Raw genomic sequence first — 23,138 nt, forward strand, 5'->3', positions numbered from 1 at the left:
TGTCATTACCTGTACATATGCGGGCAAAACCTTTCAGTCAGTGGGTCTGTACAGTACATCGTGGGATGTGCATAACTATGTCAACAGCTTCCCTACATTTATGCACCTGATTATCTGATGATACTGCTATATGTACAGCCCTCCCCCATTTATGTAGTGTAACCATGGGTTATCAGCTGCAGTTAGTGTTTGCACAGGCTTACATCTATTTATGTACTGTAGCCATGCCTCCATGTACTACCCAAACCCTTTCCTATGGTTTCCTGTGTTCTCATTTTTACCCCCTGAACCACAAATAGATAGCATGGTGCCACGTCAGTGTCATACATTCTCAGTTACACATATACTATAATATTCACCTGTCACTAACATCCAACACAGTGTATCTTGTTGTTGCTAGGGCACTTTACCATGCAGGACTCCTTCCGTTTCTCTAAACAGCTCAACATCTACAGGGTCTTTATTCAAATTCCTCTACTTCCAAATTGCATGGTTGTAGGTGATATTGTGCAAAATAGTGCCACCACTTTATGTCATGTTAACATAAGCCAGTTAGCTCTAAGCCTCCATGCCACTTTCCCTGTACCGGGCTATACCAGATGGGCATGACAGCTGTGCTTCCCTGTCTTCCTGTGATGTTGGTCACACTGGTTATACCTCCCTACTGCAGCACTGCTCCTGCTATAGAACAGCCTATTGCTATTTATCCCATTATCACTACTCATCGCTTTACTTACACAATCCATTGCTCAGTATGTGGCTGTTTGACTTACAACGCTTGTCCAAGAATCCCCTCCCTTATATCCATGTGTTTACATCTAGTGCTACTTCTGTTATCATAATTTACATTCCCACCACCACTGACCCTGCTAATGTTTTGTCTCTGTGCTCCACTTTCAACAGTAACACTTTCTCCAGCCATCCTTTTTATTTTCAAGTCATCTCTTCCTAAAAATCCCTTACATGGCTCACAGTCAGACAAATTTCTCTAAAACTAAAACTGAAGCAAACAAAAAATAAAATACAACAAAATACTGTGCATATGAATAGCGCACTGTCAAAGTTAGATGGTGTTCATGGTTTTGAATGCAACTGTTTCTGTCTTGGCAGTGGGAAAGACTGGCTATAACTTCACAGTCTGATTAAGGAAATATCTCTCTATTTCCATAAGGTCAGGCATGTAATGAAGTTTCAGGCTGCCTTAAAGTCCACTGTCACTCAACAAGAACAAAATGTAATATTACTGCCAACAGAAGTTTGGCTGAATTGTGAAGCTGTTTCCCTGGCAAACTTTCAACAATTAGCATTCCTTGTTTTCAGTGTTGGGAAAACAGAAGAAAACTGAATGAAAAGATTAAGCAATATTTTTTTAACTACAACAAAATGCTGGGAAATACAACTGCTCAGGAACAGAAAGGCCTGACGCATACCAGAGGTTTGTTAAAGCATGCATAATTTAATCATGTGTGGGTGTTTTCAGTCAAAATCTTTTACCACTAAAATGCAATTTAAAATGTTTAGTACTATACACACCTGTAGCAACAAATTGTAGTAATGGGCTAAAATGCAGCTTAATGTTACTGAGGAGAACAATGCTTTCAATGTGATTACTGTAATCATTAAAGCACGTTTCGCCTTTGATGGATTATTAACATTACGTCACAATATTAAACAGCACACTTTTTCCTGCCACCTAAACTGCTTCATCTAAACTATAAAACCCAGGAAAGATCTATTTTATAACATGAAATAAGACATATGGTTGCATGCACATGGAATGTATTTTACCACGCACACTCTAGAGCAAAAAAAGGTCTTGCCCTTGGGTTACACCTAACAATGTGTACTACAACCCCCTTCTCAATATTACCACCATGTCTTACTGTTTACATGGTATTAGATCATCACAATAGAATTCACTGGCTGTGACATCATAACTATACTACAGGAGTCAGTCAGTGAAGTTTTATTGCAGACAGTGTACTCAGAAGAACAAAATAAGATTCAAGTTGCCAGGAAGACTTCAGTTTCACGTCTCTACCTTAATATCTCTACATACATACAAAAAAGTCTAAGACCCCAAAAAGAAACTAAGAAATGCTTAAAATTACTTTGATTATGTGGAGCTGGTAGTATTTTTCACTTTTGTTTTATTTTACTTATTTATTTGTTTAGTTTGTTTATGTTTCTTCCTCTAGTAAACCCTTTAAAACTAATGCAGATAAAATGTCCAGTTGTGGAGCAGCAGTGTGGCTATCTAAAGTATGGACAATCGGGTAGCTGGCCAGGACACAAGAGCTGAACCAAGCTATCCACTTGGACAGAGATGGAGAACCTGTACCTCCAGAACAGGAAGACATTTACTTGATTACATAATGAGGTCCCTATCAACTAGTTCTTCTCAAGTGGTTCAAAACCCATTCCTCCCCTGATATATACTACCACCTAACCCATGAGAGACCCACACTGTTAACACACAGGCTAGAAAAGGAAGTACAAAATGTGTAAATAAACACGTGTAGCAACTACATTGATTTCAGACTTTCAACAGAATCCACAATCACAGTACCCAAGCTGATTTTTTTGTTATCATTATATTTGTAGTCACAATGACCCTCATATGCTTTTCTCAAGACCTGCTTCCATATGACGCTTGAACACTATCCATGGTATTGTTCGTATTCAATGGTACAACTTTTAAGTGGCTGCCCCAACAGACTCCCTTCCAAACGTGATCGTCTTGGCGATATCCAGAGGTTTTTTTTTTTCACTCCAGAAAGAAGGCAAAAAAAGCTTTTATTCTCAACATAAGTTTGTGTTTTCTCCTTGGATCATTTTACTGCCTTCTAGTGGGCAGATGTTTTCAGTAAGGTATTATCATTTTGTTTTTTTTGCCCCCATAACAAAATACAGTATTTCAGTCATAGCTTTATCAAAAACTTGTAGAAAGGACAAACTGCCCAACTCTTTAGGCTGATAAAAGAGTTCTGTTCATTCCATTCCACAAATCAGCAATGTACTGCTCCATCAGGCATGTGAATTATGAGGGCTAGGACTGACTAAGTAGTCACAATGATTTACCCTAACAGCTCTCTGACATACATTATTCAAAGGACTTGTGAGATATGCAACAAGTTCAACTAATCAAAAACAGGAATCAATGTGTAGAGGAGGAATACGTCATGATAATGCACAATGCAGCATACAGTTCACTAGCTTTACAGAAAACAAGTACTACACACTACTATAGGGTGCACGGTAACTGAAAAAAATCATACTGCAGTTATCATACATAATAAACATTATGAGAAAGCAGTCACCTAATCATTACTATCTTTTGGTAGACCCACCCTTTCAGTACCTCAGCTTTGTAATTAATGTTGTTCAGAGTGCAGCCCTCTGATTGACAAAGCTGATTACAATAAACAATTTCTGGTTAGAAACATCCTCTCTTTGGCTTTCGGCATCCAGTCACCCACTGATGAGTATTCCCCAGTAAAAACTGTGATCCTTAAATCACCATGCTGTTAACATGATATCATACCTCTCAACCTCTTAGAGCAAGAAATCTGGGCAATGCCAACAATAAAAGTGGGACAAAGGCACATAAATTGGGACAATTTTTAAATATTGCTCTTACAAACTTAGAAAGTTGATAGAATAATAGGTTTTATATTATCATAAATTTTCTGAATGGTATGAAGTCTGAAACTCAAATAAACTAATGTCTTTTGGCTTTTCCCGGTTAGGGGTCGCCACAGCTGAACTCCGGTCCACTAATGATTGCCAGTGGATTTTTACGGTGCCAGCCTAACACCCAACCTTCAAGGCACACCCATTCACACATGCACCTACCTGCATGTCTTTAAAAGTCACTTGACCGCAGCGAGGACATGCAGACTCCACACAGAAAGCGCTCCAGCCAAGAATCGAACCGGAGAACCTCTTGCTGTGAGGCGACAACGCTAACCGCTGCACTACTGTGGCAAGAAACTCAAATGACTGTCATTATTTTTTTTAACTTCAGTCTTTAATGATTTGCCACTAATTTGCCAAAAAACACAATTTTATGTAAAACGGACCAAAAATATGAGGGAAAAATCGGAACATTCTGCGAAAATCTGTACAGTTAAGAGGTATGCGTGATATGCTGATATTCTAAAGATGGAACTTCCTACCATAGACAATATCAATGCTGTCTGTAATCAAGTGAAAGCATATTTCTGCTAGTCATGGTAACTACTCCGACAACTACAATGTCCAACTAATCAGTCACTACTCCAACAACTACAATGTCTAACTAATCAGTCACTCCACCCACAGATACTAAGTCCAACATAGTAAGTTATCTACCCGTCTCTAAAAGGGATATTCAGATACTGAACTCTGCATCATACCCTTACATTCTCCAGAAAATCCTACAACCATCAAACCTGCTTTGCTGGTGTTTACCCTGGGTCACTATCTGTACAGACTGACATCTCACCTCTCTGTTAACAATTAGTCATATTTAACTAGTAAGAAAGAGTTGTCTCTCTGACAGAAGTTAATATTTTGTCTTTGCAGTGGAGCACAGTCTTTGAATTACACCATTCCACTGCATAAACAAAAATATAAACTATCTTTAGGAAACTTTAGCTTACTGTACTCTTTAGTATAACTAAACAAATAACATTTTAATTCCTCAATGGCACTAGGGTGACAACATGACAATACTCAACGTATTTATTTATTTACATTCAAACTTATGTATGATTTTTTTTTCACTTTACTTCTAGTATGTCTGTGCAGGCTTGCTCGCTCTTTCAGTTTTTGTGGATTTTAAGAAGAGATGAGACTTGCACTTGCTCTACATTTGGCAACAAGCCACCTGAAAAGGTGATGGCAGATATAGAATAATCAGAATTTTGATACTGCTGTATTCAGTTGCAGGCTACACATACTTTAGTTATTTGTTAACAGAGTATTTGCCACATGTCAAAAGTCTGTATAACTATTAATGTGCAAACTGATAATGCATAGTGCTGGAAAAAAATGTAGCCACTAAAGCATATATTTTTTAGAAATCTTTTGGATGCAGGTTGAACATTTGCCTGAAGGCCATCCTGTCAAGATTAGTTTATCAAATAGTAATTCTGTAAAAATTATACACAACTTTATTATGTAGAAGGCTTCAAACCTTCACCTCACATGCAGTAACCTAACCAGCACCAAGGTCTTCAGACCTCAGGGAAAAGTTACAAATCTTCCTGGAATTCAATTTTTTGCTGAAGCACTGTTCACTCAGATAAATTCTGTGGAACAACTACACTGCAAAGAGTCATCAATCAGTCCAACATTTATTCAAAATATCAGCATCAGCAACTAAAACATAAAACAAAGATAACACTTTATGCTAGCCCAGGTATTCATGAGTGCCAGCTTACATTCTGGATAAAATCAATTCTGAAAATATTTGTTCTTTTAAATATTGTGGGGGCTGACATTAATTAAAACCCTTGCTTATATTACATCTCAATTAGAATGGTTAATATAGCATGGTATGCTACACCACTAAAGACAGCAACTTTTAGAAAGTTTTTAGTGTTATACACCAGACTTATTGGGTGTCATTTATTGACAATAATTCTGCAATTTGTCCAGCAGTGCATTCATTTGCCTTTATTATTGAAATAAAAGGGCAATATCAAATGCTACTGCCTTGAACTTATATTTCAAGTTCAGACAGAAACACTATCATCACAGTCAACACTGAACAAAAACCTTACAAACTTGTTTGGCTAGAATGAACTTTTAAACCATTACATTCTTAAACTGTTATACATTACAGAAGGCCTAATCTATGTAGGTCAAAACACCCAAGTAATAGTTATCTTAAAAAAGTAAGACATTTGAGTACTTTTAGGGATATTAATGCTTATTGCTTTCACCTGACAAAACGGCATTACCCTCAAAACGTGTTCCTTACCTGTCTTGAAAGACAAATACACTGTTACAAACCAATAACACTTACATTGTTTGCTGGTACACAACTTTTTTTTATTTCTTACATATAAGCATAATATACCCACCAGTAGTAAGAGTTGCTGTCAGAGAGCAAGTTTTGCTTGTTTAGGTGAAAAGAGTCCAATGAATTCCAGAAATTAAACATTTACAAATGCCTAGCCCTGAGTTTGCTCAGTGTTGTCTCTGAGGTAGTCTTCTGGAACCCTCATCAAATATTCCAATATACACTCTCTCTCACATGTACACACACACTCACAATGTAAATGTATATATAAGGGTGCATATGTATATGTATGTGTGTTTCTGTGTGTGTCTAAATATGTCTGTCTCAATAGATATATAGACATGTAGTTCAGAATTTCAGACTGCAGTCACTGTGAACTGCAGTGGCCACGGTGGTGCAACAGTTAGCATTGCCACCTCACAGCAAGAGGTTTTCCAGTTCCATCCTCGGCTGGGGTGCCTTCTGTGCGGAGTCTGCATGTCCTCCCTGTGGTCGCGTGGGTTTCCTCCGGGTGCTCCAGTTTCCTCCCACATCTCAAAGACATGCTGTAGGTGGATTGGACACACTAAATTGGTCCTAGACATGAGTGCATGCGTGTGTGTGCCTTCTGTGGAAGGTTGGGCGCTGGGCTGGCAACTCGACACCATAAAATCTCCACTGCCAATCATGAGCGGACAGGTGATCCGCTGTGACGGCCCCTAACCAGGAAAAACCGAAAGAAGGAGAACAGTTCATTTGAGTGACAGTTCATAACGCAGATACAGGTAAGTGGGTTGACGTTATGGGTGTGAGTATGCTTGTCCAAGTGTTGGTAGGTAAGGTTTAAAATAAGGGTTAGGTAAGGGGATAGCTTTAGTGTTTTGTGTGAGTGTGTGTGTGTGTGTGTGTGTGTGTGTGTGTGTGTGTGTGTGTGTATGTGTGTGTGTTTATTGGTGCTTGCATGCGCGCGCGTGTGTGTGTGTGTGTGTGTGTGTGTGTGTGTGTGTGTGTTTATTGGTGCTTGCATGCGCGTGTGTGTGTGTGTGTGTGTGTGTGTGTGTGTGTGAGACAGACTGTCATATGTAGTTATAATGTTACAGAAAGGGTTTTGTAAGATAAGGTGCAGGGTTGGGGTTAGCACGCATTAGTAAGGTGGTGCAGGGGAGCAACACCTTACTAATGTAAGTTAATCCTAAGCCTGCCCTGCCCTTAAAAGTGTGCCTTACCTTAGAAAGAGTCTTTTCGTAACTGTTATCTCTATTCAGATAAACTTTGTTCTATGACATTGTTATGTTCTTTTTTTTGGGGGGGGGGTTCTTTTGTGTTAGTTTAGTTTATGTAGGTATGCATGTATACATTTATTATTCATTTTTGCAATTTATTAACTGTGGGTTTTGGGTGTATTTATTAGCATGATGAATCCTTTATTTTGATGCGTCAGTATTATGATTCTTGATACTATGAAGAATCTGCATTTTCGGTGTCTGTGTTATGAACTGTTGGTATTTTAATATATATTTACACACACACACACGCGCACACACACGCACACACACACACACACACACACACACACACACACACACACACACACACACACACACACACAAAACATTTTAAAAATTTCAGGGAATCTGACAAAAGAATTCACTACATCAACAATCCAATTTAACAATCTTTTATTAAAAATGTATATGAAAAGTACTCTTTTGTTTTGCTATCAATCAGGCAAGTGTTCTTGCGAGTTGCCGCTACCTATGGCGCCATCATCTCTTTTACTGTCACACCGGGGAGTTAGTCAGAGTGCCCAAGACAGCCATTTATTATGAAGCACAGAGGAAATATTTTTTTACTCGGCTATTTCATGCCTACAAGATTAACTAAATGTGCAGCTGCACCCAAATGCATAGTCTATATCATGTAGAATGCTAACCAGCACAACCAACATTGTCCTGGTCTCCACAATGAGTTAGTTAAGTAGTACTGCAACTCTTATCCTTCTATTCCAAAGGAAAGCCATTCTCCACTGCTTGTTACTGCACTCCTCCATGGCCATCCTGTAGTTTAGGCCACTACTCAAACCTGGGTCAGCAGTGGTGAAGTGAAACATCCTGCCTCTATGATACTAGGCCAGTACAACTTTAGCAGCATTAGATAACCACATGATATCAGACCCGTGGACCAAGGTCTATTTTGTGCGAGTATATGAAATGGCTAACCATAAATGGGTTCACGTTCACAATTTTACCCCATTTACTGAAAACTGTAATTCTGCAGGACTGTTTCTAAAAGGAAAACACCATCCTTGGATTTAGTAGTAAAGAGGGGTTAATGCACTAAGCTGAAAAGATGAAAGACTCAGCTCTGAAATGGTTTAGCCAACACATTTTTCTTATGTAATAGTGAGCAATTTGAGTAAAATAAAGGGAAACCCAGATATTTAGAGTTACGTTCTGTTGGCTGTGCTCTAAATATCTGCTACAGCAAAATGTATTTTCTGATATTTTAGAAGAGAAATAGACTATTGTAATCTGCAATTCTCTCTTGCTTCACAGCTGTAGCCTTACTTGTATTATTATTATTATTATTATTATTATTATTATTATTATATGCTGTGAATTGATGGGTTCCATTCACAACCAGACACATGCAGCTGAATGACGTGGGCAACACTTCCTGGTGTGTTACAAATTGAGCTGCAGTTTTTACTTATACAAGACTCAGTATAAAATCACTGACTGACAACTCATCATATTTCATTGCACTCCCACTTCTTAGAAGGCTATGAAGGGGCCAAAACAACAGAAGGACAAGAACAACCCTTGCCAGCTTTCTGGCACCCGTGCCACTGCTCTGATTTGGGCTGTTTGTGTCAAAGACATACACATACCAGATTCCACAGCTTTGACAATACAAGGTGGAAAATAGCAAAAAAAAAAAAAAAACTAAGCACCACTGAAAATGAATGGGAATTCCTTTTTGATCATACTTGTAAACTGGGGGATGAATCTAACTCAGGATCTATTGACTATGGGTGTTGGCCTTGACTACACCCCTCACAACCTGATTGTTGGTCATTCCTCTCTAACACAAATGACAAACAGGCGGGGCATTTCGTTTAGATGCTTTAATACATAGAAACACATCAGGATGGATAGCAGCATCATAAAATATAAACAAACTGGTTAACAGACAGACCTTATTTACATACGTGCTTACATATCAACAGCTTACTACAAAATGGCAGTCTAGCTTGCATGTGCTCAGTATTTATATAGTTTCATAGTATAGTACTAGGCTATCTGCCCTGGGGCATTTGTAAGCCTAGCCATAGTGATGTGGCTTTTGCCACCCCATGAAATGGTACAAAAATGTACAGAATAAATCTAGAATACTGTGCCTCTGTCTAGTAGTGACACAATGAAGGTCCCCTTATATAACAGAATTAGTTTACTGTGCCCCTGTCTAGCAGTGACACAAATGTGACCCCTGGGGTAAATTTTCGATCTCCCATCCACTCATCAAGATTTCTCTTGAAGAGAGTCAGTGAGGGGCTCTGCCTAATACGAACTGGGGTCCTGTTCCAAAGCATGGGAAGCCTCTGGGTTATGAATCTATCCCTCCAGCATGTCTTTTCATACTTGTGCAGAGGTTTAAGTCTTTAGCTCTCGTGGTCCTGATGGATTTGGATTTTTTGAGGTGGAGCATGTCCATCAAATCCTGATTGGACATGGCCTTGTATGTCAGGCAGAGATCACCTCTGAGCAGGCGGTATGCTACTGAATAGAGTTGAAGTTTCTTTAGTCTGGCAGAATAAGACATATGTTGGAGACCCTTGATCCTTTTGGTGAGGTACTTTTGTGGTCTCTCCAGCTGTTGCAAGTGCTGGGTGAGGTACATACCAAATGGGGCATTGTACTCAATCATGGGTCCGATGAGGGAGGAATATAGGGGTACAATGACATCCTTGGATCTGGATGTGAATCCCTTCATGATGAGGTGTGCAAGGTAGAATGTTTTTCTAACCACTTTGGCAACGTGGGTGTCAAATGAGAGGTCGCTGTCTACTTGGGTCCCTAGGTCTCTGATTACTTTTCCGTACTCAGTGGGTTGCTGTCTATGTGATAATTTGTGGGTACTTTGTTTTTTCCAGAAGGGATGACTATACATTTTTTGGCATTTAGTTTAAGGCCGTGACTACGGCACCAGTTGTCCGTTTCAGTGAGGCCTTTTTGTAGGATGTGTGTGTCTGCTGGTGTATCGACTATGGCGCCTAGTTTGCAGTCATCTGCGAACTTTGTCAGCCACAGCCCTCCCATGTTTGCTTTAACATCTGAGAAATAAATGCCAAACAAGAGGGGTCCCAGGACAGATCCCTGTGGGACACCACTTGTGACTGGCTTTGAGTCTGACATTGCTCCAGTGATTTTAACTTTATGGGTTCTGTCCTTTAGCCAGTTTGCAACCCATCTAGTGACATAAGGGTTTACTTTTAAGCTTATCTATGATGCCTGAGTGGGGTATTGTGTCGAAGGCCTTAACCAAGTCCAGGTATGCTGTATGGACTGCTTTGCCCTCATCAATGGCTCTAGTGACTGTTTCGAAAAAGTCAACCAGGTTTAAAAGGCAGGATCTGCCCTTCACAAAGCCGAACTGGGTGGGGTCAAGTGTCTGTAGGTCCCTTATGTCTCTGTTTATGAGTTCCATAATGATTCTTTCCATAGCTTTGCAGACCAGGCTAGTTAAACTTATGGGGCGGTAGTTTCCAGGGGCGGTAGAGGCACCCCCCCCCTTGTGGAGTGGGACCACTGTTGCTGTACGCCAGTGTACAGGTACATATCCCGAAGTCATATACGACTCTGAAGAAGCCAGTTGTACTGGTGAAAGCGCTCAGTCGGTGTGCTTTTTTACTGGATTAAATCTTTACTGCTTCAAGTTCCTGGTCTGTGCCTTATTGTTGGTTCCTGCTGTCCGGTGGTCGATGGTTGTTTTATTTTTATTCCTAGTGGGTTCCTGTGTTGGAGCTGGTTTGGGTTTCGTTTTAAACTCTGGAATTTGCTGGAAAGCTCTGGGGGTTACCAGTGGGTGTTGTAGGGGCTACAGTTACTGCCATGTGCTTGGGCCTGTTTCTTTTAAACATGTGATGCATGTTACCAACATGAGATTTAGAAGTTACTGGAAGCAAGCATCTCTCATTTGTAAGCATATTTGCGTGCTTTTCTGCAAGGTCGTATATCTGACAAATCTCAATGGCCTTATTCAAAATTAAATCACTGTTACGAAGCAAAATATTTCTCACAGCATCATCTTTTATACCATACACAACTCTGTCCTTTATCAACTCATCCCTTAAATCACCAAACCTGCATATTTAGCCTTGTTTCTCAAGTCAGTTATATATGCTGCAAAAGCTTTTCCAGGCTTTTAATCCCTTGTATAAAATAAGTGCCTTTCCATTATAACATTTGTCTGGGGGTTATACACTTCTCTAAATATATGTTTTAAGCACTCAAGGTCCTCCCTTGACTCAACCAGTACAACAATATGATGGTTTTTCTTCTGTCCTGCATCATACGCAAATGAACGCTCCCTTTCTTTAGCTTCTGACACAGTTAAATTAAGCAGAATAAATGCTTTTGTATGGTCATCTTTATCAGAAAATGCAGCCTCTATGAAAATGTCGAACTGGTTAACAGACAGACCTTACATACATACATGCTTACATCTCAACAACTTACTACAAAATGGCAGTCAGGCTCACACATGCTCAGTATGCATACACTTATGCAAGCCCTTGGATAGCTTCATAAAGATACATATGCACACAATGATCTACAGTGAGTAAATAAGTGGCCTGGTTACTGGAGAAGTCAACAATGGAGGGATGATTAATGGCCAATGCCAGCTTATTCATTCCAGGGGAAGGGCTTCCTTACCAACTTGCAAGTTTAACTCATAAAGAAAGCAGTACTGCCTGGTATGATGATTTTAATATATACTAATACTGAAGTTTGTTCTTTAGTTTTAAATAGCTGTGCCTGAAGTCAGTGTTACTGTAGGGTAAACATCGATTCTTCACATAAGTATCCATAATGTCCAGAAGTGCATTTTTTAGAAATTGGACAAGCATAAACTATGTAAAGTCTTTCCCATCCCGTTCCCCCCTCCCAGTATTTCCATGGAAGAAATGGCACTGAGGCAAGACACTTCCTGTGTTACTGACACATAGTACAATTGGCTCCTACTTTCTCAGTGTCAGAACCTATATTTAACTTCCACATATACCTTTTGCCAAACTTTTCAAAAAAGTAACAAGACCACATTTGCATAACTGTGAGAGCACTATGTATCTAGAATGCAGTGTAATTACCACCTTAGCTTCCCACAACATACCACCATCTTGCATACTGACTTAATATTTTCTGGTTGTAGAATATGAAAATTTGAGTTGTACTCTGCAGCTTGGAAAGTTTTTCACACTGTATTTTCAGCTCTAAACATCAATGGATGTTTACTAGTCTATGCTTAAAACATGTAGAAGTGTCACTGGAATAATGAGAAAATGTCTAAACATTATCAGTTTTTCTTTTGAAAGAACAGGAACTTTACTAAGGTTAAGCGGTAACCTGTCTACAGCAGCTGCATATTTAGTATTATACACCTTTCTCTGAATTTTTTGAAGCATTTACTGTATGGCTTTCATCGCATTAAACAACAAACGGATTGGATTGTAACCTGTACGTACAGTAAATCTTCTCCTGTATATATTTATGAAATGTCCTTCTTCTTTGATTGAATAACTCATTAACAACTGAGGAGTAGTTTTAATATTACAACTGATGAAAAAATACAAACTATCTAAACTCTTTCTGCAGCATACGGCTCAACTGTCCAGATTTGCACAGAATGTCCAGATTTTTTACTCATGTTTTTGGTCTGTTCCTCATAAAATGTGTAGTATTCTGGCAAATCACTATGGTTTGAAGTCAATAAATAATGACATACATTTGAGTTTCAAACTTCATATCCTTCAGAAAATGTATGCTAACACAAATCCTGTACTTCTAGCAACTTTTTAAGCTTATAAGAGCAATATTCACAATCAGTACCTATTCTGGGCCTTTGTTCTTCATTACTATAAGCTTTGTCCAGATTTCTTGTCATTGTAAACAGTAATTTGAAGACGACTTGCTCCTTACACCCCCGGCAACCTCGCACCATCTTATTTATATATATTAACTTGATGTTCATGTAACAGAGAAGTAAGGAAACCCTCAATAAAAGAGAACATCAGTCTTGCATATAAAGCTATGCTGCACTATATAATTTGTAATGGACCAAGCTTCTAAGAATAATAGAATCAAAGAGATGTGCTCAAGATGTTGGAACTCAAACCATACAATATTTAGTCAGTAGTAACAAAGCCATAACAACACTTCCTTACTCCAAAAATCACTACAAGACCCTCACTTCACATCTTTTTTTGCATCTGTCAGGATTCTTCATTTAAAACAATAGGTATATTTGAGTTTGCTAGTGTTTTATTTCACCATATGGACATGAACCTAATGGCAGTACCAAAGACTTTTCCGAACACAGTGTCCAATATCACTGGAAGGTAGAAGTATTTGTTTAAAAAAATCAAAATCCATGTAACATTTCACATCTTTACATAACAACAAATGTAATGCAGGTAATATTGCTGAATGTCTTGGCAAAAACTTGTTACACTTGTTTGACAATCTACAGAAAACTTTTTTGTCTTCTCACATTTGATTCTGGTTCTTTCTCAGTACTTCTGACTGTATGCAGGCGAGGGGCTAAGAATACTACATACTCCTCTGTGTATTTATCTCATTTTAAGTGTAAATTGCCATCCTGTAATCTGATTAACACAATGTCTAAAACATAAACTGATAAATTCTGTGGTACCAAGAAGGAGACAACAGTATTCCAAACTGAAAATTTATTAAAACAAGTTTAGCACTACTTTCATCCAGTGCATGACACAGAACTTCCTCAGAACTTAATCTGTAATTAATGATACTTCTTTTATACATAATTAAAATCACATGATACACTGTTAGACCCAACCTACCAGTTAACACTACAATGTTTCAGTAGAACCCAAGGTCCAAAGCAGCTACATATTTGTAATCAGTAAGCTCAGTAGATATATTTAAAAAATGATTAGATAAATATAATGCACATTATATGCATGCTAAAGCTTACACAACAATGGCACAATATTGGAAATGCAGATTATGTTCTACTTTTAACAAAAGACTCTGAATAACTGCCAGACCACTTTCAGGAGGCCAGCTAATACATACTGGTAGACTAGGGAAATGAGAGACTAAGACCCTCCCAAAAATAGTGGTGTTGGTTAATATTTTAAAACAGTATGAACTTCACACTTAAAAGATGGTGAAAAGTATTAACACTCATGGGAAGAAAAAAGGGGGTTGGAGTTTAAATCTAGTGTAAAAGAACCTAAAGACAGCATTAATTTTTCAAAATCCATTGCATAGGAGAGAAAGTGGCACTCTGTGTTACTTGGATAAACTTAATGATGTAAGAAGGCTGACTGAAGGATTTTTACAGATGACACTAGCCAAGAAGAAAAGCATGCCAGCATTGCTTAAACTTTAGGAAAAGATTCCGTGAAATAAATAAATCCTTGACGTATAGTTGGATGATAAAATGATAAAACGGGATCATTTTCCATAGTGAGAAGCAAGACTTCCTATCTTCATGTGTGACATAGAAAGTAGTACAAACTGAAAGTCTTCACCCTCTTTGAAAAAACGGTATCTTATTCCAGGGGACAGTAGGGGGGCAGTAGAGGTGGCACTCTAAATGTGTACTGAGTGCAGTGTTATCAAGCTACAGATTATCTACTTGCAACTCTCCAGTCTGGACAGCTGGAAAAAAAAAAAGATGAATACAACTGATTACAAAGCCTTAAGTGGATAAGTACGTAAATGAATGCATCTAGTGAAGAAACGTATTTGACATAGTCAGTTAACTGTTTGGAGGAAACAAATGGCACACAATAACATACTGACGAAATCAAATCTGGGGAAAAGCAAAAGGGAGAAGTAATGCAAAACAGCATTTTCTGAGAACTGTACATAATAATGCATTTTCAAGGCTACTACAATGGTTAGCATATTTACTTGCAATCTTTTCACAAGTTCTGGTTTATGAACTTCAGCCAGCTACTTAAGCTGACATCATATTGTTACAAAGATTTAAAAAAGTGCACAAATTGTGGGAAAAATAATTTTGCTGAAACAAGCAACATAAAATAAGTGAAGTCAAAATTCAGAAGTGTGAACAAGAAGTTAATTCCATAGAAATCTAAGCCTGCCTGCCAATGTGCTACTAACTGAACACTTTCTTCACTGCTAAAGATCATGCATTTTCCATAGTATGTAACATCTTCCAATGCAATACTTGCCAAGACTTCCTGTTATTAACAGTTTTTCCACTATTGCTGTCACACTGTCATGCTCTCTGTCCTTTAACAAAGGCTGACACCATGCATCACTTTACAATATTGACCTTACTCTCTTCTCTTTTTATTGCACATTTCAATACTCTTTAATTGCTCCTGCTCTTTGTTACCAGCCATCGTTCTATCTTCCTTCCTCTGTACATGTTCTTTTATATTATAAAATCTTTCCTTAGCTGTCATTTGATCATCTTTCCTCCCCAAACCACACTGATACAATCAACAAACTAATTTCTTGTCTAGACAGCTATACAAGATATATAGCACTTCTCTAGGTTTCTACAATATCCTGATGTTACACATTTTCAGCCTGGTACCCAGCACATACAAATGGTGTACTGATAAATGATACACTGCAACACTATCAGCAAATTCACAGAATATCAGTAGCTACGCATACTTACATTTTTTTGCCAAAAAATCTCTCAGAGACTTTATATCCCAAAGAACACAGCATGTTTAGAACTGTGTAATCTAGTTTATACACATATACAAAACACACTTATCTGATAAGAATGTACATCTAAAATAGCCTTTTTTAATAGTTATAAGTGGCAACAGTTGAAAAGAATGGGTCCCATCTCAAAGTATATCAGGGCATCATTCTGAGGGTTGAGTAAATTTTTAAATGACAAGTTGGTAGTGGGAGCATCAGTATGACATCTGAGGGCAAAATGTACATTTCTGGTTACATCCCTGCAGAACACTACTATACACTACATTATAACCGTATGCTACATTAATATGTATGAGCCTGCACCGAAAGCAATGTGCTAAGCACAACTTATTAGTACCACGTTGTCCCTCTCACTGTAGCCAACTTAAATTTGTTACACAATTATTTTACTTTTAAAGCTGTTTACTGGAAAGTTCTGAAACCACCTAGCCATACTGTCCTAATTAGCACCATATAGTCATTGTCTAATAGTATATGTAATATTATATATAGTATAATATTGTTTTCTGTTTAATATTGTAATTAATTATGTAACCAATTTGTTATATAGCATCGAAGGTCTGTGTATAGTACTCATTGTTTGTACAAAAACTTTCAAGAGACTGTCTACCTAGGTCTCAACCAGAAAATGTTTGCCAAGCTATGTAGACCTAGCTATCTAAATAAAAGCTACATGAAGTATCATGGGGGAAATATGAAATCTACTAGGGCTAGCAGTCAAAGCAATTGGCAAAATCCCTAAGCCAATGACTAAACAGAACTTATCAAATATCTGTCGATAGTTAAACTATACGAAATTGTACCTGTGTTACTAACAGGAAAATAACCATTGTGCAAGTTGAAATGAGTCTAGAAGTTTGCACTGTAAGCTTCAGACATTTTTTTTAAATAAAAGATAAAATCAGCTAGCAAGCTTGCAGCATAAAAACTATTCTTTTTAGTACTCATACTAGTACTGAAAATATTATGACAGAAGTTTTAAACCCAGAAAACAATGGAATGATACAATACAGAGATTAGTCTGCTACAAATCTGAAAAAGTCAGGGTAACCACTATGTAAGAGAGAAGCAAATAAATCAATACACAGTTTAAATGATCAAATGAGCAGTACGTTCTAGTATTAAGTATGTATGCCAATAATTTAGTAACATAAAAGTAAACATATTGTTGGTATCAAAAACTAGAGTGGCACAGTGATTTATTTAGTGGCAAAATGATAGGTGGAATTCAGAAACAAACGTGCTCAGCTATAAGAGAAGGTGAACAGTAGGGAACTAGCAATGCTTATGCATGTGACTGGACACAACCTGCTTATGCTTCACAATATCCGAGGGGGTAAATGCTACAGTGATACAATTAATGTGCCCAACTGCAGTGCTGAACCATATGTATGGCTGTATATTGCTTGTCAGCTGTTTTGGCTCACTGTAGTAGTCATGTGTACTAAGGGCACAGAGGACACATCTGTCAAATTTCTGTGGCTGCCTTGTATAGATACACTGAATACCACAAGGTACTATACAATGTGGGCATTGCTGTGCATGGATTTCACTTATATGGCCATACACAAAGATTTGCTAAGGAAGTGCCCTAGCTTGATGTTACCATAACATGAGGTTGCAAGTAACAACAGCACACAAGGGTTACACTAAACTTCCTCACTATTTAGGGGCAGCATCCCGAACAGCTAAGTAATGATTCATGTACCTGGAGCCCTGTTTCTGAATACCAGATTATGATTTATTTGCAAATTTGATGAATCCTTCCCAAAAATCAAATCTCATTACATTCATATTGGAATGTTAGCCAGACTCAGCATAAGATAAAACCACACACAGTTCAAAGGTTAAGGAAACATAACAAGTATCAGCAATCTACGGTAGGTGCGTGGCACAAATGATGCTAAGAAAACACGTGCAAATGTGGCTAAAAGATACAAATATACAAAATCAATAGCAGGTGCAATTACAGTTCCAAAAACAAAATGAAAAAACTCTAAAGTAGTTTCTAACCATTTGGCACAACTCCCTGACATGATGGCCAAAATATTTTCATTCAAATCTGGCAAGATTATTATTTTCACAATCAAAACTAAAATGCCATATGCTGCATGAGACTTCACCAAGACTATAAAGTATAAAGCAAAATAGTTTCAGTTAGACTCAGGTAATATTTACAAGTATTTATTTTTATAAAGAGCAAAATGCAGTATGTTGCCTTTCAACACCCATTTTCAACTGCTGTGCATTGCTTCCCCACCATTTTAAAATGCAAAGCAAAAAAATTCAGTTTAATTTAGGCAATTTTTAAATCAAGAGCAGAATAGAGTAGGTTGTTTTTTGAATATATTTGTAATCGTAAATGTTTTTTTCTTTTTTTTTTCCCTCACTCACCAGCTACTAACTTTTCTTTTGTAAATTTCATGTCGAACTGAAACTGAAGTATTTTGCTTTGTATGACTCAGTGCTACACCAACTCATAAGTAATACGAAGCACATACAATTGTAACTTATACCATACCACTGTCAAATTTATATCAATCATGTTGTTTTTCTAACCAATATTTGGCACATTTTTCATTCTCAATCCTAAGCAAGACCATTTTTTTCAAGAATATCTAAACACAAGTGATCAAAACTCATCTGATCTAACAGACACTTCATCTAAATCCAGTATAACTCAAAAAACTCCCCTGCATCCCCACATACTTATAACTTGTATATACAGTGTACGAAATGGACAAACACTGAAATTGCACCACCAGCTGGCACAGTGCAACACGCTATAGTAAACTGCAATATTACTTATAAGTCAATATCAGTGATCACAAAACCATAAACTTTCTTTATTATCAGAGTTATAACTGGTAATACGTACTAAGAACATTCCTCATCTACATTTCCTGAGTTTGTAATCTAATAGTACCAACAGTGTTTGAGTAGTACATGACCAAAACAGTAGACTGTAGTTTCAATTACAGTCTGTCCTAAGAATGGTGGAATTGCCAAACGAGCCCCCAACTCACCAGTAATCTAACTACAAACTCAGACACAAACATCTTAAAACTACCTTTCAGATAGTACATTTTTATTTAGCTGTATCTTCAGTCAAGAAGGAGGCAGAAAAAGAATGAGGAATGACAGCAACAGGAGTGCAGTGCAGACGTCATTAGCATCAAAGACGGGTATGACCAAGTCTGTATTAAGGGGCAAGGTGTTGAGATGCTATAATGAATACCTGTCAGTTGATGAGACTCATGGCAGTGGGAGTTAAAACAAATCATATATGTACTGCTAAAATATGAATACCACCAATGACTTTAATAATCTGTGACCCTAACACTACAGTTTCACTCTTTATGGTTTTCTAGGCTACATTTCTCTGCCAATAGTGGAGGGTGATGTTATGTATGAGTGCTCTCTGCCTCTTAAAACAAGCATAGGTTCACAGATTGTTGGCTATCAAGCTGTTGGCTGCTGGATTTCTTTTTTTATTTGGTAAACAAACCAGGCAGAAAAAAACTGAAGAAATACAGATGAAACAAATGGACGACCCAAGGAAACAAACTGCTGTGGATAAAATCCACACAAACTTTAATCCTGTAGTCTTTTGAAATAAAAACGTGTTTAAAACAATGAAAGATAAGCACTTTCATTCAAATCTGAAGAAGTTCACGTATTTTTGAGCAAAAATGCTTATCTTTCATTTTTTTGTTAGCCCCGAATCATTCTTACACAGAAAAATGCAGACACCCCCCCCCCCCACCAAGAGTTCTTGACTAGTTCTCAATGCCTTGCTTTTGGAATTTAAACTGTCTTTTTTTACCATGGTTGAGCCCCATATTCCCAGATGGAGGAGACTGGATGCCCCTCAAACTGTGATGTTTCTGAAGGTCTGGTGCCTGTGTGCCTAGTTCCCATCCTAGAACTCAATGAAATGGGTTCATTGTGTTAAATCTCAATGAATCTTCTTAACGCATTGAGACCTGACCAAATGAGACTAGGCAAAATGAATGGGAAACAATGTAACATATGGAGAGCTAAAAGTAGCAAGTCAATACACATGTTTTTGAAAGGTGGGAGAAACTCAATACAGACATAGGAAGAGCATGAAAGATAACCTTTACACAGCCTTTGCCTCACCACTAATACTATGTCAAATATTCAGAAATTTGTCAGACCAATAACAAAAGCAACCAAGACCTCTTGTTGCCGTCACTTCTTCCCCATTTCCACCCTATTCATCATTGGCAAAATTATTGAAAAAGTCATATGTAACCAACTTATCATTTACTTACAAATATAGGCTGGTAGGAGCTCAGTGACTGTCCTAAAGACCTAGTCTTTCCAACAGTTTACTCATTCACTCTGGAGTTGCACATGACTCCATTCTATCACCTCTTCAGTTATCAGTCTTCATCAACAAACTTCCACTAGACCTGCCCATTTACCATCTTTATGCAGATGATATGGTCATCTATATATCCCTCACATCATACAACAAGACTCAGCTTCAAAAGGGCTTTCTTCAACTACAGCACTGGCTAATCTCCAAGAAACTACTACACAATGCAAATAAAAAAAAAGTCTTTGTTATTCAGCACCCATAAAGATTATCCAAATGCATGGATGGCCTTTGGTCAACTGGTACCCTAGGCAAAGAATCTCCACAGTGCCCCCTCCACACCTCCCACAGCCCCACATCCTGGTCTGCCTACACAACAGATTACTTTTTTCTTCCTTTTTTTCCCACAGTTTGTCTTACTTTTCAGTTTTGTTCAACATATTTTAAAGAAACTATTGCTTTACTACAAAAAATAAACCAAATAAATACTGGATATAAGGGAGAGGGGTTATAAGACCTGAAAAAGTGACCCTACTAGAGCGGCACCCTAGGTGGCCACCTAGTTGGCCTATGCTTAAGGCTGGCTTTGTCCAAATTCCCCATTCCTTTCATATTCTTAAAAGTGATAACAATTCCATGGAATCATGGAATCCAAAACATCCTTTAGATATGTGGGACTCTGGCTAGGCCAATCACTAAACTTCCATGAGTACACAGAAAAGATGAGACAAGATCAACACTTTGCTCTTTTGGGCCAACAAATATGTCAGTTCTTCTCATATCCAGCAAGGGCAGCTGTAGAAAAAGGTATTTTTCTTGCTCAGCTTGAGTATAGCCTCCCCTTGTTTGCATCTGCCCCTGTCAAAAACACCACCATCATTCAGATCATATCCAATAAAATATGCCAATTCAACGTGAACTCCTCATGAAATGAGCACCACTGCCTTACTCTTTCAAAAGCTAAGTGGCACACACTACAGGCCAGTCAAATCTGCTTATTGGTTACCTGGTTACTTACTCTTCAAATTAATCATACTTAGCACCCACTCCATGGTCTCTTCCACACTTTGTACTGCCACACTTATAATCTAAGAAGCCAAGAAAAAGCCAGTTCTTCCCTGCAAACCTCTTCTCTCAGACTGCACTCAACTAGCCATTGTTTCTCTGTTCTGGCCCCAAAACTATGGCAGTCACTTCCTCCTAATTTAACTGATGACAGAGACTACTCCCACTTCAGGCTACATTTCAAACAATACTTTTTAAAACAATCTGAATACAACTGTCTATCTAAAGGATACGTCACCTAAACTTGTATCTTAACTGCATATACCTGATCCATCTGATTAACTCACTCATCCTAAAGTGTGATTCAGTTTACAATAACATTACTACTCAAACCACCATATTCTACCTTACTAAATATGCTAAGCAGAAAAACACTATCCAATGTATGTTAAACTAGTATCTTCAACTATTTAAAAGCAAGCCATTTCATGAAATACATTTCTTTTAAACAAAGTTACTATGGGAGAAGGATGAAAGTCACTTTACTGCAGCATGATTAATTCTCAACATATTCACATTCTATTTACTCTTTTTAACTGTTTCATACTTTAAACACGTTCAAAGCAACAGTTACGGAAATTATAGTAAGATGCCTGTGGTGACCTTTTGATGTGGTAATAGTGTGTGCATAGATTGTGAGCGTGTAAAATACATACATACATACACACACATGTACATACATAAACCTGCCTCCCTATTTTGTATCCCTGCTATGCGAAGGCCTGGTAGTCTCATCCCAGTTTCATCAGTTATAAATAAACCCAAAAGCTGGTGAAGTTATGATAGCTAAAGTAACTAAGCCAGCAAATTAATTAATTAATTCATTCATTAATGTACTAATAGAGGGGAAGTCTCTCATTCATGAACAAAATAACAAAAGCATTTAAGAACAAGGGTCCATAGTTGGGACTATTTTAAAACATTATTCTCTTAAAAGCTAATAGAGTAACATGATTAGCATTACTGCTAACAGGCATTTTCCGAAAAAAGAGGAAATATTCGGTTATTTATAATAGTGTATGTATTGTATTATTTAGTGATCCCATTCGTCATTGCGACAGGACAAAGTTGGAACATCATCACAATGGAGAAACGAGTACTGCTATTACACATATGGACTTTCCCACATCAGAGTTCATCGCAAGTTGACAGAGCAGACTTTCCACAAAGTTGCATATTATGACCACGTCTCCGTGCAAAAGAAAAACGCAGAGGTATGTCTGGGGTCACGGAAGCCTTTCATGCTGACCACTTATATTTGCTTTCCACATGGCTACCTAGCTTTTGTTTTAAGTGAATAACAACACCAGTGATACAAAAGCGAAGAAGTTTGAATACTCACACAATGCACATCCCGGTGATGCAGAAGGTAGGCAGCGCAACTGGTGCGATGACCCAGGCAGTCATGGTAGAGCTGTCCATCCACAGTATCCCTCAGAGCTCCGGCAATCCAATCCCAGTCCAAGCAAAAGCCTTAATCCAGCACTGACAGCCGGCGAGAGAAAGCCTCAGCGCACAGCATGGACTTAGTCTGAAAAAAGACGAGTAGTGCTGTAATGTAAGCCATTCAGGGGACAGTGCAATTAACATCAGGTCTCACACTCCTTGATCAGCTACCCTTTGATGTACAGACAGTCTAAATAGCTTTCCTAAATAGGACCGACAGTTAAAGTGATTCGAAGTAATCTAATAAACAAAACACAGGAAATGTCACATTCAGAGAAGCAAACACATTACATTATAAAGGACTGAAAACTGCCAAGTT

At 38.0% G+C, this 23,138-nt stretch overlaps 1 protein-coding gene across 1 annotated transcript in view; it reads right to left on the minus strand.

Annotated features, from left to right (window-relative positions):
• The window catches only part of LOC122788950 (transmembrane protein 150A-like), a 656,138-nt gene that overhangs the window by 632,542 nt on the left and 458 nt on the right, over positions 1 to 23,138 (minus strand). The window contains exon 2 of the mRNA XM_044055995.1: positions 22,716 to 22,904. Coding sequence (XP_043911930.1) covers positions 22,716 to 22,795 — 80 coding nt within the window. The 5' untranslated portion in view covers positions 22,796 to 22,904. The remainder of the gene's footprint in view (positions 1 to 22,715; positions 22,905 to 23,138) is intronic.

Source organism: Protopterus annectens, chromosome 14.part0 (assembly GCF_019279795.1).
Source record: "Protopterus annectens isolate FY-2018-M chromosome 14.part0, PAN1.0, whole genome shotgun sequence".
Lineage (NCBI taxonomy): Eukaryota > Metazoa > Chordata > Ceratodontiformes > Protopteridae > Protopterus > Protopterus annectens.